The 15,464-nt window shown below is 49.0% G+C and overlaps 1 protein-coding gene across 1 annotated transcript in view; it reads left to right on the top strand.

Moving 5' to 3' along the window:
* The window catches only part of PAPSS2 (3'-phosphoadenosine 5'-phosphosulfate synthase 2), a gene marked incomplete at its 5' end in the record, with an annotated part of 28,335 nt that extends 13,139 nt beyond the window's left edge, over positions 1-15,196 (top strand). The window contains 12 exons of the mRNA XM_009577485.1: positions 3,119-3,224; positions 5,419-5,654; positions 6,398-6,536; positions 6,800-6,918; positions 7,039-7,152; positions 7,591-7,702; positions 9,701-9,721; positions 11,131-11,336; positions 12,342-12,477; positions 13,297-13,565; positions 14,188-14,417; positions 14,909-15,196. Of these exons, the coding sequence (XP_009575780.1) occupies positions 3,119-3,224; positions 5,419-5,654; positions 6,398-6,536; positions 6,800-6,918; positions 7,039-7,152; positions 7,591-7,702; positions 9,701-9,721; positions 11,131-11,336; positions 12,342-12,477; positions 13,297-13,565; positions 14,188-14,417; positions 14,909-15,050 (1,830 nt within the window). The remainder of the gene's footprint in view (positions 1-3,118; positions 3,225-5,418; positions 5,655-6,397; positions 6,537-6,799; positions 6,919-7,038; positions 7,153-7,590; positions 7,703-9,700; positions 9,722-11,130; positions 11,337-12,341; positions 12,478-13,296; positions 13,566-14,187; positions 14,418-14,908) is intronic.
* Positions 15,197-15,464: the final 268 nt, after the last annotated feature.

The following is a 15,464-nucleotide window of genomic DNA, read 5'->3' as shown; positions in this document are numbered from 1 at the left end:
CAGCCCGTTCCCGGCCAAGCAAGCTGCCAGCCCAGCCATCCGCCGCGTGCTCGTGTTTCTCTCAGCCTTTTTTTACTTTTGGCGTCGCTGACGACAAGAATTTGAGTTGGTGTGTGGCAGGCGGTTGCGCAGGGTTAGGAAGAGTTTACCAGCAAGATTGTTAACATAGCAGAAAAATCAGAGGGATTTGGTACCGTTCGGAGCTCCTGGCAGGCAGGAAAGGTCTGACAGTGTTGCTGAATTGCAAAAATGCATTCAGCGATGCTTTCCTAAGCTCCAAAAGATGCCAGTGTGCAAAATAAAAGCTCTGAGATGCATGCACGGTGCAGATTATGGCACAGGAACATGTACATTTAACATAACAATCTCGTTACGTCAGCCACGTAGGAATGCGTTAGTTCCTGCATCTGCCCGAGGCACGGACGTTATCGTAGTTCATCTCCTGCAGGACAGATCCAGCAGATCAACATTTTGCAAAAGCAAGTATGCGGCTGGAAGTTCCTACTGATGCAGAGGGCGTGAAAGAGAGATTTGAAGCGTGCAGGTTCATTTCTTCACGCAGAAATATCAGTCTTGTCTGTTGTGGTTTGCAAACAAATTGTAAAATACCTGCTTTATGTTTTTTGGAGTGCCGCACTTGAGGAGCGTGTAATCACCGGGCAGGCGTTACGCTGCAGCAGGGGAGGTTTTGCTGCAGGGCTGGGTGGTGGCAAGCTGTCGGGAAGGTGAGATTGGGTACTTGTGCTTTGCTGAGGGTCCTTGGCCAGGCGCCGCATAATTTCAAGGCGATGCCAGAGCTTAACCAGGAGTAAACACAGCAGAAACACACCTGTGCGTCTTGGGAGAAGGGATTATTTTTGGCTGCTGGGTCTTCTGCGTGTGCTCGTTCAATCTCGCTGTGGAAGCCTGAACCCCTGGGGACGAGTGAAATTTAAACCACAGTGGTGCTGTCTCACCTTTGCAAGCTCAAAATGTTCAAGCAGACTTTTGACAACCCCCTGCAAAAAACCAAAACAGAACAAAACACAAAAACCAAATCTTGAGCTACTTACCTTTTATTTTCTGAGTCACCAGGATGTGTTGGGCTCAACCACTTTTTCAGGGTCAGGCCTAGAGAGGTTTTGGGTTTTGGTTTTTGTTTTGCTGTGATACCCGGGCTCTGCGTTTCAGACAGCATCTCATCCGTCCCCTACATGCCAACCCCCAAGTAATTGATTTTATCCTTTGAAACAACTGCGGAAGAGGGAAGTGGCTGTGGCCACAAAAATGGGAAGTGAGAGTCCTGGCGCAAGAAGATGCATTGCTGGAGGTGGTGGAGACAACAGCCCTGAAAACCTTTGTAGCCCGGGACTTCCCGTCAAGTTGTACGGTGGTGGCACGGGGCGGGAATCGGTCACCTTGGGCCAGCTCTGGAGGAATTGCTTCTCCCTCCCGGAGCTTCTTCCCGTGCAATCTCACAATCGTGGCGCCGGTGTCGAGTCTTGCTGAGAGTTAACCTTGGAGGCGAGATTTATGACCGTTATTATGATTATTTTGGACACAGCTATTCTTACCAACACTTTAAAATGTTCTGGAGTGTGCTGTCCAGTGCTGTTCAGTGTGCCCGCAAGCAATTGCAGATGGCAAATTTGTAGGCGTAAAGAGGCTAATTTTGGAGCCTTTCATTAAAATTGAATTGAAAATGGGCATGAAATTCTGAGTATAGTTATAAATCGCTGTGGTGGGAGATTGGTCTCTGCTGGGATGCTGGCCTCTCTGAAAGATAATAATAAAAACAGGTGAGGAGAGGAGGGTATTTTTTCTCTTCTGTTACAGAATAATTTTTACCCAGATTTCTGTGCAGGCAGAGCTGTCTGTTCCATACAAAATACCAAGTCTCTAATGAATGCCTATGCCTTTGCTGAATCATGTTAAAGTGTTAATGGTCCAGTAAGCAGAGGAAAAAAAAAAAAAATCAGGCTATTTTGCTAACATGTTTAAAAGTGATCTTTTACTTTATTGTCTCTCCCTTTCCTCTTTCTTTTTTTTCTTGCCAAAATTTTTTTCTTGGACAAATGAAAAATGATCACTTCCCTGCTGTGACTTCAGACATAGAAATATTTATATAGCGAGATGTAAATGGGAAAGCCCAGACCTGCTCTTGTACTGATGATATGAAACGGATAAACCTATGTTCGTGAAGAATCCATCTGGGGAGAAAATATTCATCTCTTCTCTCCCTCTTGAGACTTTTCCTTTGGCTGCCTCAGTTGGAAACGTAATCCTCGCAATTAATAAGGTCTTGTAGATATTTTATGTGCAGAAAGTCTTTGTCGAAGTACCGCTGCCGGAGCTGCAGGGCACAGACAGGCTGTTTAGTCTGCGTCCCAGCGGAGAGGCTGGAGCTGCTCTGCCTGCAAGTCGATGTTAGGAAGCACCAAAATTCAGGCCTCCAGCTCAGCATCGTGCCGGTCCCCTGTTCACACCGGGAAATGCGCGCATGCACGTTAGGTGTTTCTCTGCCTCCCATCCCACCGTCTTCCCTGGCTGGGTCCTGGTCGCGCTCAGCTCAGCCCTGCTATTTTGCCGTTTCTTGCCCCAGCTGCAATTATTAGCAGCCGTGTTATGTTAAACATGGCAAGTAAATTAGCACCTTAACTTGCTTTTGTTTTGCAAGCATAATTAAAATAATAGGTGAGTCTGCCTGTATTTTAAAATGCCGAAGAGGCAGGGAGTGTGCTGCCTGTAACTCTGCGTGGACTCCGTGTCCTCCCCTGCCCGCCTGCGGCTGTATCAGTCACCTGGCAGCACTCCTGCGGCAAAGCAAGTCACCTTCTGCCGCTGCCGGCAGCGACGGACGCAAAGGCATTGCCACCAGAAGTGCCCTGAGCAGAGGCAAATATTGTCTTCAAAAAACGAGTCTGCGCTGCTCAGACAGAAATCCAACTTACGCCGAAGGAAACTATTTTCTTCGCCGTTTTCCCTTTTGTACCAAATTGCTGGAGTTCGCTGCACTGGCTCGTGCAGATTTTTAATGAATTTGCATTTCTCTCCCTTATATTAGTCCCAGCTAGGATTTTCTTTTGTACGGAGAGCAACGAGGTAACAAAAGTGTTTTGTTTTGCTTTGTTTTTATCAGGGATCAACCAACGTGGTTTACCAAGCCCATCACGTCAGCAGGAGTAAGAGAGGACAAGTCGTCGGTACCAGGGGTGGATTTCGAGGCTGCACGGTTTGGCTAACAGGTATTTTCGTCTGGGCGTGAAAGCGTGGCTTCACGTGTGAAACCCACTTGCGTACATGAGTATGGCTCGGAGGCGGGGATTTGTCATCCGCAGGAAACATCAGCATTCCTTGTGAACTGGGAATTGCAAAACATTTACACGTGGGAAACACCGACACGCGGTGCTGGCGCAGCAAGATATTCTCCCTGGCAGCTGCTGCCCATAACTAATGTTTTTATGAATTTCACAGCTGTTATCGGGTTCCTTTGAACATGTCAGAAGCCCTAAGGGTCGCACTTGTTGTTCCCAAGTATGTGGCTGAGGAAGCCTTGGCTCAAATCCAGCCAGTCCTTGGCAGTGAAACGTGCCCAAGATTGTCCAAAACAGCATGCGGATGTTTTCGTTCTGGGTCGGTGGGAAGTTTATTGGGACACCTAGCTTTACTGTGTTTAAAGTGACCTTGTGGGCAGCACAAGGCAGTCGTCTTGTCTGAAGAATAAATATTCCCAGGCAGTGAGTTGCACTGGAAGCAATTCCTTGCAGAGCCGTTAAGGGTTTCTTAACATTATTTCTCATTTCGTACGCCTTCCGATGTGTTGCCCTTCTCTTCTGCTTTGAAAGATAAACTCATTGTTTGGGGATTAGGGGCTGCTAGAAATGACAGTTGCATTTATTTTGCTCCACTAATATTTACACAACTCTATCTTTTGTCGCTTGTCCAGTTGTTTCTTTGCTTATTAAATATTGGTATGTTCTTTGACTGTTGGAAGATGTTGAAAGATGTACTTGGAAGGGTTTGTAAAGCCATTCTGATTTGCCTTCATATCAGCTTACGTGCTAGATGTTGGATTAAAACACATTTCTGTTTTGTTCTCTTTAATTTCAAAAAGAAGGCCAACGCCTAATCTGCTTTAATATAATTTCTGAAGCCAAAAAAACTATCCAAGGCAATTTCCTTCTTTTTCAAATATCACTCAAAAATCTTGTGTCTGAAAGGTTTGAGCTTCTCTGGCTGATGATTATTCTTTGAAATAGACGGTGGTCTCCTAACTTTCTATCAATTTAATTTTAAGAGACTATATGAAAGGACATTTCATTGCATGGACTGTATGGATTAAATGGAAAGGCACTTGAATGCCCTACGTTGCCAGCTCAGGAGAGCTAACAGTTAGTCTGTTGTACTACAAAAACCGAAGGCACAGCCAGCAGAATTCATCTCTGCCCAGCCAGGTTTCCTTTCCAGCATAAACATGGCTGTTCTGCATCAGACCAAAAGTCCACCTTGCCCAGGGTCTTGTCTCCATGAATGGTCAATAGTAGGTGTCATGCAAACAGGTGAGCAGATGATGCCGTCTCCATAGGAGATTCTCCAAGGCTAGTGTTTCCTGAGACAGGTGTGGTGTCTGGAGATGTTCTCTCTCCTAAGTCAAGGTCCTCTTCCATCTCAAGGAGTTTTCAACACATGGATCCCCACCCAAGGGAAAGGAGGAGTTTGGTGCTCCAGGTGCACTTGCCACTTTCTGACACAGCCAATAGCAAGTGCTTTTTGTGCAAGTGGATGGAGCTGGAATGGGAAGCAACCACCTCATTTTGGATTGTTTTCTTTCTGGCTGATGATTCCAGGAGATGCGGGCAGCTGAAGATGTGCTGCTTGTCTGCACAACCATCCTGCTCCTGCTCGCACAGATCTGTGGGTGCTGCTCCTGCGGAAGGAGGTGTCCATGGGTGCAGAGGGGCAATTGCTGCTGCTGGAGCCTGTCCCACCCCACACAGTTGCGGCAAGAACCTCTCCTTGGGTTCAATCCAGGGAAGCAGTTGGCTGTTCATAGCGGGAACAGGAGGAGGAAGAGGAAGATGCTGAGGGACTTACAGGCAACAGCATCCTTTCAAGCTTCCCCTACTTACTGGTACCTATTTGTCCCACCATGGCCCAGCAAGAGATACTTTTGCAACACTGCTGGGTTGAACCCCTCCAGATGTTGGGGTATAGCAGCTTTTGTCATGGTATTAATGCCACCCCTTCAATAAGAGGAGGGTTGGCCAGGGCTCTGTGGTGGTAACTGTGTGCTAAAAAGATTAATCCAACTTCCCTACCTCATCCTTTCCTTAAAGCAACTTCAGACAGAAGGAGTTTCGTCCCAGGAGGTACTGCGTTACACTGTCATTTTCACTCTTTTGACCTCAAACTTGAAGGTCACTTTTCTGTCTCCAACAGGCCTTTCTGGAGCTGGCAAGACAACCATTGGCTTTGCTCTGGAAGAGTACTTGGTCTCTCATGGCATCCCTTGCTATTCCCTGGATGGTGATAACGTTCGGCATGGCTTGAATAAAAACCTGGGTTTCTCGGCTGGGGACCGTGAGGAGAACATCCGCCGCATCGCAGAGGTGGCCAGGCTGTTTGCTGACGCTGGGCTTGTCTGCATAACTAGTTTCATTTCTCCTTTCGCAAAGGTAAACTCGCTGCATCGTATTCTGCTCTTTTCTGGGCAGCCTTGATCTCATGATTGTTCTTAGGGGAGAGAGATTTACGTAGAGGACTTTCTTTATATGCCATCAGATGCTTCTTTTAACTTCTTCTCTATTCTTTTGTAAAACACCACTGATACACAGAACTACTCACCATCAGTACAAATTTCTGGAGGGCAGTTTGACGTGACCTCTTTGAATATATTCAATATTACAAATTGATTAAAAGCTAAGAGAAGTTTAAAATCTCCTTACAGAGGCTCCTACTATTAACTCCTTAGGAGGCAGAAAAGAGGCATAGAAACAATAGCCTGTCATAGTGCTATCACTACTCTGTTTGAAGAAGTATTGATTGTGTTTTGATGCTATCTGAGAATACCAAGTAGCTGCCGTTATCAAGCCGATGCAAGCAGTTCCTTTTTTTTGACACAGGGCAGATAATTATTCACATTCTAAAGTTCTGTTGTCCTGCTTAACGAAGAGATCTTCTTGATGTTTCGGATGGAAAAAACTGAAAACAGATCAAAGTTGTAGACTTTTAAAATTTTTTTTAAAGTATCTTTAAAGAAAAGGGGGGAAGGGAGATGAAAAACCGATATTGGAATTAATGTAAATTTAATAAATCTATACTAGAGATGAACTTACCTGTGTCGAATTCCAGGTCATGTAGTAGGAAGGCGCTTGCTGCAATTCGGACACATATGATTTTCCTGTCTTTCTTCTAACAGGATCGTCAAAACGCACGGAAAATTCATGAGACGGCTGGACTTCCTTTCTTTGAAATCTTTGTAGATGCTCCTCTAAATATTTGTGAAAGCAGAGATGTGAAGGGCCTGTACAAAAAGGCAAGAGCTGGAGAGATCAAAGGTATGGAAGAGCAAGCTCTTATTTTGCCTTTTGTTTCCAAAGCATTGGATAGCTTGTCGTTGCAGCTCTGCACATAGAGGTGGGTTATGGAAGGCTCTTTGTAGTGCACAAGAGTATCCTGTTTCCCTGATTTTTGCTGTCACAAGTGTCACTTGTAGTACCCAGTATGCTTGAATGCTCGCTGGTTGGTTGTACAGCTTTGTTGGCTTTAGGGCACCAAGTATTACATTAAATAAATTTAGTTTGGGTTTAATTGTCCATAGGATTCACGGGGATTGACTCAGACTATGAGAAGCCTGAATCTCCTGAACTAGTGTTGAAAACGAATGTTGCGTCGGTGTCTGAATGTATTCAGCAGGTTGTGGAGCTCCTCCAAACACAAGTAGGTCGTTTTTATGCCACCGCCGCCGGCAGCTTGTAAACCTGCTTTCGGATACTGAGTTTTTGGCGTGCCTTTAAAAAACAGCATGTTACTTACAATTGCTGTCTGTCTCTCTTTCAGAACATCGTGCCCCGTGCCTCGATTAAGGATGTTCTTGAGCTGTTTGTACCTGAAAATAAAGTCAACAGTGTCCGAGCTGAAGCAGAGATGCTGCCGTCTGTAGAGATCACTAAGGTATCGTCATGCGTGGATGCTGTGCTGTGATTCACTCGTTATTTAGCTGTTCAAAGGGTAGAAGCTTCGACGGGGATGTTGCTAGAGGGGGCTCTGTTCCTCTGATGGCTGTGTCCTTTTGTGGCTGTGGTTTATGGCGAGCTGAAGTGTGGTCCTGATCCTCAGCCGTTTTCTGCCGTGTCTCGCCCCTGTGCTGTAGCAAGCCAGGGCCGTCAGTCTCCGTTGTGTTAGTACACCCCTCAAGCAGTTGTGCTATGAAAGTACGTGAGTCTGGCTTAAAAAAAAAACCAAACTGACCCCCCCATGGCTTTCTCCCCCTTTATGAATGTCCTGTATTTGAAGCAAAACAAATGAGAGCGCTGTTGCGGCAGAAGGGAAGGAAAAGCAACCTCTGAGCGTGACCTGGTGACAGGAGTGCCCTTTGGGTTTGTTTTGCAGCTGGATCTGCAGTGGGTGCAGGTGCTGAGCGAAGGCTGGGCCACTCCGCTGACCGGCTTCATGCGCGAGGCGGAGTACTTGCAAGTGATCCATTTTGGCACCCTGCTGAATGGTACGAATCCCCACGCTTTGCGTTAATGCTGGCTAGCAAGCCGCTGCGGGACATGACGCTTACCCCGCGGTGTCTCGGCAGGCAGCCATACGGAAAAGCTTAATGCTCGGCCGTGTTGTTCTCCTCCTTTCCTCTCGCGTGTTAAATGCGAGGGCTCATAAAGGACCGCGGGGGGCCAGGAAGCCGTGCTCCGAAACGCACCAAAGAGAGTGAAAAGTGACGAAGTTCACCGTGCTGTGCCTGGGGCCCTGGCTCACGGCTTTGAAGTCTCGCATGGTGCCGATCAAACATTTCAGCAGCCATTGTGTAGCTCTTTTCGTGCTTGGTTATACTAGGGTAAATAAAGATGCAAACCCAAAGCCAAGTAAGCAGGGAGGCTGCCAGGCTGAGTTTGAGGTGGGAGGAGAAGGCAGCTGTTCCTTGGCAACAGGAGCAGTGCCTGATTTCACTTTTTTCCCCCGTTTTCCTTCTTATGCATTACCGTAACTTGAAATAAATCAGATTTACCTATTCATTAGGAACATGTTAGAGATGCTTCATCCCTGGAAAAGGCAAAGAATATTCAGGCAATGATCGTCTACAACTGAGACCGGGATGGTAGATATTTCTGTCCCGTTTCTCAGCCGTAGATGCCGTCGCTGTGACTTCACATGCACGCAGGGTGCACACTTTGGGTTTGGTACACCTGATAGCGATCTCTGGCCTTGGGGATTTGGGATCTTGGCAAGCGAGTCCCTTTGAGTCTTGCCCTCCTTCTAGAGGATCCCGTGGTCGCGTGGGGCGGTGACATGCTGCCGTTATTAGGATTTGGGCACCGTGCAGCAGATGCAAAGCTTAGGACTGCTCGCTTCGGCCTGGAGGAGTGTCTGTGTGGGGCCTTCTGCTTTCAGGCACGTCGTAGCCTTTTACCTCCCGCCTAGTGTGCAAACAGTGTTCAAAAGCACAGGTCCTTGTTATCAGACCCCAATCTGTGGTGTTTGAGCTGCCTGTTGTGCCTGAAGAGGTCGCAGGGGCGCCCCGTAATGACCACGTTGCTCCAGAGCTCTGCTCTTTGCGCCAGAGGCTCGTCTCAGCGAGCATCTGTTTTTGGGGCACTCCCCCAAACCTGTCGGCATCACTGAGCACAGCTCCTCCGGGGTCCGCAGGCATATGGTCAGAATTTGTGGAGCTTCGCGGGGTCAGGGACAAAGCCCAGGACACCTGCTTTTAGTGGGGGATGAACTCTCCAGAGCGAGCTCTTTGTAGTAGAGGGCATCAACATCAGTCCCCGGTCCACCTTGTCTCCATGGAGGTCTCCAAACTCAACATCTGTGTGGTCAGGCCCGCAGGGTGACATCTGGGCAGGAAGGAGAACATCCCTGGTTGGCTTGGATGAACTTTAGGAAGCGGTGGAGGGTTTCCATCTCATGGTGCCAAGGCTGGAGTGCGTGTCGCCAAAGAGAGGTTTGAGGCTGATCTTTCCGGAGTCGTTGGTCCAGTCCTTTTGCCCTGGGGTGCAGGGGATGTTTTTGGCAGCTCCAGCTGTGCCTGAAAGGGCTGCGATCCATTTTGGTGGACTTGTGCAAGTTAGTGCTCCTCTCACTCAGACTTTGAGCAGTAAATCCCACCTTGATACTACCAGTAGTTGGGTGGATGAGGTGCTTTGTGTAGGGGCACGATGGCCACCAGGAAGAAAGGTGGATCTGCACGTCGTAGGGCAGCAGGAGCGCCGCAGGGTCTCCAGCGCTCTGCCCTCTGCACCGGCGACGCATGCCTCTGTCGCGACTGGGTGACAGCGAAAGCGTAGGTGTTGTACATCACTCCCGGCCAGCGTGACCCGTGTTGGATGGGTGAGCGCCGGAGAAGCCGGGGCAGCGCCGTGGAGGACCACAGACGCCCTGCTTGCGGTTAGGTGGTGCTTGCCGGAGGTTTTAAATGAGCGGCTTTGGTTCTTGAAACGGCTACTGTAACTGGTGCCCGTGAGTGTTAATTATCTTAATTGTGTTTGTATTCTCCCAGGAAGGAATCACTCTGTAGCTGGTATGTATATAACTGTTCTTAGGTTGTACAGAAATTTCTTCAATTTAGATTTTTTTTGCTATAAAGTAATTTTTTGAGATTTACAAAAAAAAAAGAAAATTAAGACTAGACGCAATCACGGCCTGTTTATGATTCAGCCGGTTACGAAGTGGCATGACACACCCCGTGTCCCTCTGACTGGTCTTCACAAAAATCCCAGTTGTGTAATTTTGTAATTACCTTCGCTGGAGTGATTATTTTTTTTAAACTCTGCATCTTGCATTTGGAAATGGGGCATGGAGATCCTCAGCTTCAGCATCATTTGTTGGTTTCGTAATTCAGCTTTTTCCATGATGACTTTATTGACTGATCGCTGGTTAATATAATTTAAATGTATGAAGTTGATATTGATTGGCTCCCATGTGACTATAGTTATGATTATTCATGAAGGTGCTTGAAAATTGCTGTCTGGCAGACGAATGATACCTAGTCATGAATTAAAAGTAAATGCAAACACTTTAACAGGGATTTAAAAAAAATCTACATCATAGTCAAAATCCTCAAATTAAGACTCTCAGGGGTCCAAAATTATTTCAGTCAGATCAGAACAAATTGAATCAGTGATTTGTTCATTCTTGTTTGTGAATGGAAACCCATGGGAGAGACTGATTCTTCTGTATTAATACCGGGATATCCAAGGAGAAATGTGAGGGCTTTAGTGGAGGACTGGGAAATTGGGGGAGAGAGGATAAAACCAACAGGACTTCGAGGTATTTAGGGACAACACTGAAATTAGAAACTACACATGCAAATGTAGACTTGCTGTACACACACGGAAAATAGATTAAAAATGGACTCTGCAGAGACATAAAGGAAGAGGAGTAACAGTGTAGAGAGATCCAGAAAAAAACCAAAGAAACAAAGCAAAGCGTGACGGTGTTTTCCCTGTTGGAAGAGGCAGTTCAGGAGGTGTGCAGGGAATGAGGTGCCCCGGGAACACCAAGCCAGAGCCATCTTAATAGAGGTTGTTCTCCTGGCGGAGGAGGTAGGGGTTACATCCAGGGTTGCATTTTCCAAGTACATTTAAATTTTTTAAAGAGACTTTACAACAAGCCAACTGGAGAAGAACCAATCTTTCCAGGGAGATAAAGTGTGCAGAAAGTAATGAAATGCTCCAAGTGTCTTTGAGACTTCTCTGGCCCAAAGATAAGGAGCTTTCGTATTCCACTAGCGTTGCTATTTATTAGCGGTGCAGAAAAAAATGGGGCAGTGAATAAATTTACATGACTGACGGTGAATCCCCGAGCTAGTCCTGGAAAATTTGGCTCTCCAAAGGGAGAATGTGTGCTTCTGAAAACCTCTGTTTACTCAGTGCCCAAGACCAGTGCCCGAGGCTGGAGGACGTTAAAATCCTCCCCCTCTCTTGCCAGACGGCGTTGTCAACCTGAGCATCCCCATCGTGCTGCCGATCTCCACGGAGGACAAGGAGCGGCTGGAGGGCTGCGAGGCGCTGGCGCTCAGCTACGCGGGGCGGAGGGTGGCGGTCCTGAGGAGCCCCGAGTACTTCGAGCACAGGAAGGAGGAGCGCTGCGCCCGCATCTGGGGCACCACCTGCGCGAAGCACCCACACGTCAAAGTAGGTTTGTCCCCTTGCTGCTCGGGGAAACCTGGCCAGGGTGGGAAATGTGGGCAGAGGCTGGAGAACCGACCCTTTCCAAGGTTTCGAGGGCCATGGGTGTCCCGTCTGCTCTCCAGGCCCGACTCCTCGCTGGGAACCGTCGTGTCCCAAGCAGGCAGGACTGAATTTTTAGGCTCGTGAATTAATGCTGCTCTTGCTGCTTAGCAAGAGCCACCGGATAACAAGCGCAAGGTGAAAGGGAAAATGAGCATGCTGCTGAGGAGCTGCTCCTTTCATTCACTCATCTTCACCGGTGTGCCTACATCCAAACGTTTTTAGCGCGACCACCAACTTAGCCCCCAAAGTTTTCCTGTGCTTGGGGTGTGATGATCTCAGTGATGCTACCAAATGCTAATGCTGCAGATCGCAGACTTGTGCTCCTTTTAGCTACGTTTTACTCCTCAATTTGGCTGTTTTGTACTGGCAGCCAACAAGGGTGTTATATTTTTAGAGCTTATCTCTTCCCACTTACTCTCTGGCAGTACAAAGAACATCATCCCTGAGAAAGGGAGAGCTCCAGGTTACACCGGGTGACTTGAGCTGCCTGCTTAAAAAGGCGAAAGCCGTGTTAATTCTTTTCCCCCACCTTAAAATAAATCTTTTAATTATTCAGCAGCAGTTGCTCACCTTGCAACAGGCTTATTCCTCCTGCCTGTTCCCAGGAATATTGGAATAGGTCTTGTGCCATAACCTGTAGACCCCTGGCTGCCAGAGAGGGGTCCAGCACCCAGCTGGCTGCAGTGGTAGGGTCTTGGTGGCTGGTGCCTCGCTTTACAGGGTTGCGCTGCTCGTGACGTTCCGTTCAGGTCACTGTAAGAATGTTTTCTGCCTACAATGTGCTGAACGAGAAGGGGAGATCACCCTACAAGCGGAGTCAACCCTAACACTTTTCAAAGGAGACTGGGGAAGGGAAAAGGAGATACTTTGCCGTTCCCTCCTAATGCACGTGTGTGTAATTTGCAGATGGTGATGGACAGTGGAGACTGGCTGGTTGGTGGAGACCTCCTCGTGCTGGAGAAGATCAAATGGAACGATGGGCTGGACCAGTACCGCCTGACACCACTCGCTCTCAAGCAGAAGTTCAGAGAAATGAACGCTGGTGAGTGGCCTGGGTTAGCACCGGTGACACGGCCCTTCTTGCCCTACCTGACACCGGGAGATTTGTGTGATCTGTGATTACTTGCTCTCAAGCTTACAGCACTTGCCAAATTGCTTCTGTATGGTCCCAAAATGGGACTATTCGGGTGGGGCGAGCAGTAAGAGGGATGCAGGGCACGGCACAAAAAATGGCGCGGTGGTCTCCTTGGTTAAGGACGGTGCTTGTGATGGGCTGCATCCTCAATGGGCCTCTCTGAGGGACTGGAAAGCGTCGAGCGTCCTGCTCATGTCCTCCCTGGCAGGTCAGAGCCTCTCTTTCCACACCCCGGGCATTTAAAGCCCTGCGCTGACATGCTTGGCCTTCACACATGGGGGACAGCTCAGGTGTCTTCTCCCAGGTGTCTGTCCCAGCAGGCGTCGGACACCTACCCTCACTCTGGGGAGAGAGCGCTGGCCTTCCTGGAGGTGCCATTGAGCTTGGAGACGTGGCAGGTCACTTAAGAAGTCAGGGAACTCGGTGGAGGTGTCTAGTGGTATCTAAAAACATTGTAGGAGCTGATAGGTCTGAAATCGTCCCCAAAGGAAGGATATGCAATGAAAATAAACTTTTTTGTTTTGTCACAAGCGGAGTGATGAAGAGGCACTGTACATGTATGAAACACTCATCTAAAGTATTTAAGGTCTCGCTCATGTGAAGATAGGACACATATCTTGCGACATACGTATCTTATGACTGTGTCGAAATGTATAGTGTGTAAATGAAGCTGCAGGGTCTGATGGTCAGTGCAAGCCTGTGACCCTCTGAATCTTTCCCTTTTAGATGCTGTCTTTGCATTTCAGCTGCGCAACCCTGTCCACAACGGGCACGCCCTGCTCATGCAGGACACACGGCACCAGCTTTTGGAGAGGGGTTACAAAAACCCCGTGCTGCTTCTGCACCCCCTGGGAGGATGGACCAAAGATGACGATGTCCCGCTGGAGTGGCGGATGAAGCAGCACGCAGCGGTGCTGGAGGAGCAAGTCCTGGACCCCAAGTCGACCATCGTTGCCGTCTTCCCCTCTCCTATGCTCTACGCCGGCCCCACGGAGGTAACGTAGCCGTCGGCTGCTCGCTGCGACAGCCGTCTCCCAGCAGCACTCGGCTCTGTGGGCTCCTGCACTTTCACAAGCTGTGTGGAGAGCTGGGGAGAAGGGGGCTGGAAACAGACTTTACCGCTGTGTGTTTTTTCTCTGTCGGGCAGGGACGCTAATTTGTTTTCTCCCAGTGGTTTCCCTCTGTCCCTAAATTGGTGGGATGAAAGCAGTGGACACTGAACCTCCCCTGAAGGAGGATGGAGAGGGATGCTTGGGCAGCCTTTGCCTGTGCGGGGCTCGAGGGCTGGTGGGCACTGTCTTTGCATGTTCAAAAAGCAAACCACTACCTCCATTCCCTGCCAAATTGGAACAAGACCTGCTCCCATCCCCAGTGTTTCCCTTGAAACACATGTCCTTAGGAGAACTGTGATGTTGCATCAGGTCCAAGCAGCGGAAGACGAGTCTGGGTGCCCTGATCGCTATGAGAAACTGCAGCAAGGCTGCTGACGCGTCTCCTTCCTTCCTTCCTTCCTTCCTTCCTGCGTGTGGATCGCCAGGATCTCTTTTGCAGCCCAGGGCTGGCGGCTCAGCTGCTGCTCAGCCCTCAGCCAGCGCTCCTTGTGTCTCTCCTTTGCAGGTGCAGTGGCACTGCCGAGCTCGTATGATTGCCGGGGCCAATTTCTACATCGTAGGGCGCGACCCTGCAGGCATGCCTCATCCCGAGACCAAGAAGGACCTCTACGAGCCCACGCAGGGAGGGAAGGTCCTCAGCATGGCACCGGGCCTGACCTCGGTGGAAATCATCCCCTTCCGGGTGGCTGCTTACAATAAATTGAAACGGGCCATGGATTTTTATGACCCGAAAAGGTAATGCAGGCAGCAGCGTCACTGTTTCTTCAGCCTACACGGTGTGTGTGGTTTGCGATCGCGTCTGGCTTGCAGCTTGCCAGGGGAGAGAGAAAAGCAGTCGTTGTTCCTCTTAAGGAGAGAAATGGGGAAAAACCTATGAAAGCCACCTGCTTTGCCCTCCAAGAGCTGACACCAGATCAAGGACGGGTCGCGTGAAACTAAAGATGCGCCTTTGTAGCCACCAGGAAGGATAAGAAACACAGTTTGGGGACTAAGTGGCAGTAGAAATACAGCCTCTCACAGCTGGAGAAGTGTGTTATGTACAACTCCAGCTCCTCTCAAAAGAGCAACCCCATTGCTGTCGATCGTAAACCCGGGCGTGAAGCCGCAGACGGGTGCTGCCGGTGCCGGGAGGTTTCCGACCACGCGCTTGGCACGGAGGAAGAGCTGCGCTGGGGACGACTCAGGCCGGTTGTGCTGATTTCACCCCTGTCTCTGTTTTGCCGCAGGCACGACGATTTTGACTTCATCTCGGGAACACGCATGAGGAAGCTTGCTCGCGAAGGTGAAAACCCACCAGACGGCTTCATGGCCCCCAAAGCTTGGAAAGTCCTAATCGAGTACTACCAGTCGCTGGAAAAGAAGAATTAACACTACTCCTCCTTCCTAGAAATACTTGTATTAAGAGTGAGCAATGATTGATTGATTCCCTATGACACAGATCAGTTACTTGGCATTTCCAATGCTCTGACTGTAGGATTTTCCTACCTGGGTCAGAGTTTTTTTTACTAATCAGAAATACTTTGAGCCTGGTCCTTCTCCCCTTGAAGCTGCCAGGAGTGTCCCCATGGAGCTGGAAGGGGAGGGCAGCAGGCCCTTCGTTCCCAGCTGAGCGTGGCTGCAGGAAGCCCAGTACAGCCTCTGGACGGGCCATCTGGATTGTTTTAATGCCTCCAGAGCTGCTGTGCGCTGGCCCCGGTGCAGAGCTGGGACCTTGGCACCGGGATAAAAACGTGTCTGTCCCCTGCGTGGAGCAGAAATGAAGAAGTGCCTTTCCGCTACTCC

Source organism: Fulmarus glacialis, unplaced genomic scaffold, assembly GCF_000690835.1.
Source record: "Fulmarus glacialis isolate BGI_N327 unplaced genomic scaffold, ASM69083v1 scaffold3450, whole genome shotgun sequence".
Taxonomy (NCBI): Eukaryota; Metazoa; Chordata; class Aves; order Procellariiformes; family Procellariidae; genus Fulmarus; species Fulmarus glacialis.
The sequence above is the reverse complement of the archived record's forward strand: the minus strand, read 5'-3'. Positions and strand labels throughout refer to the sequence as shown.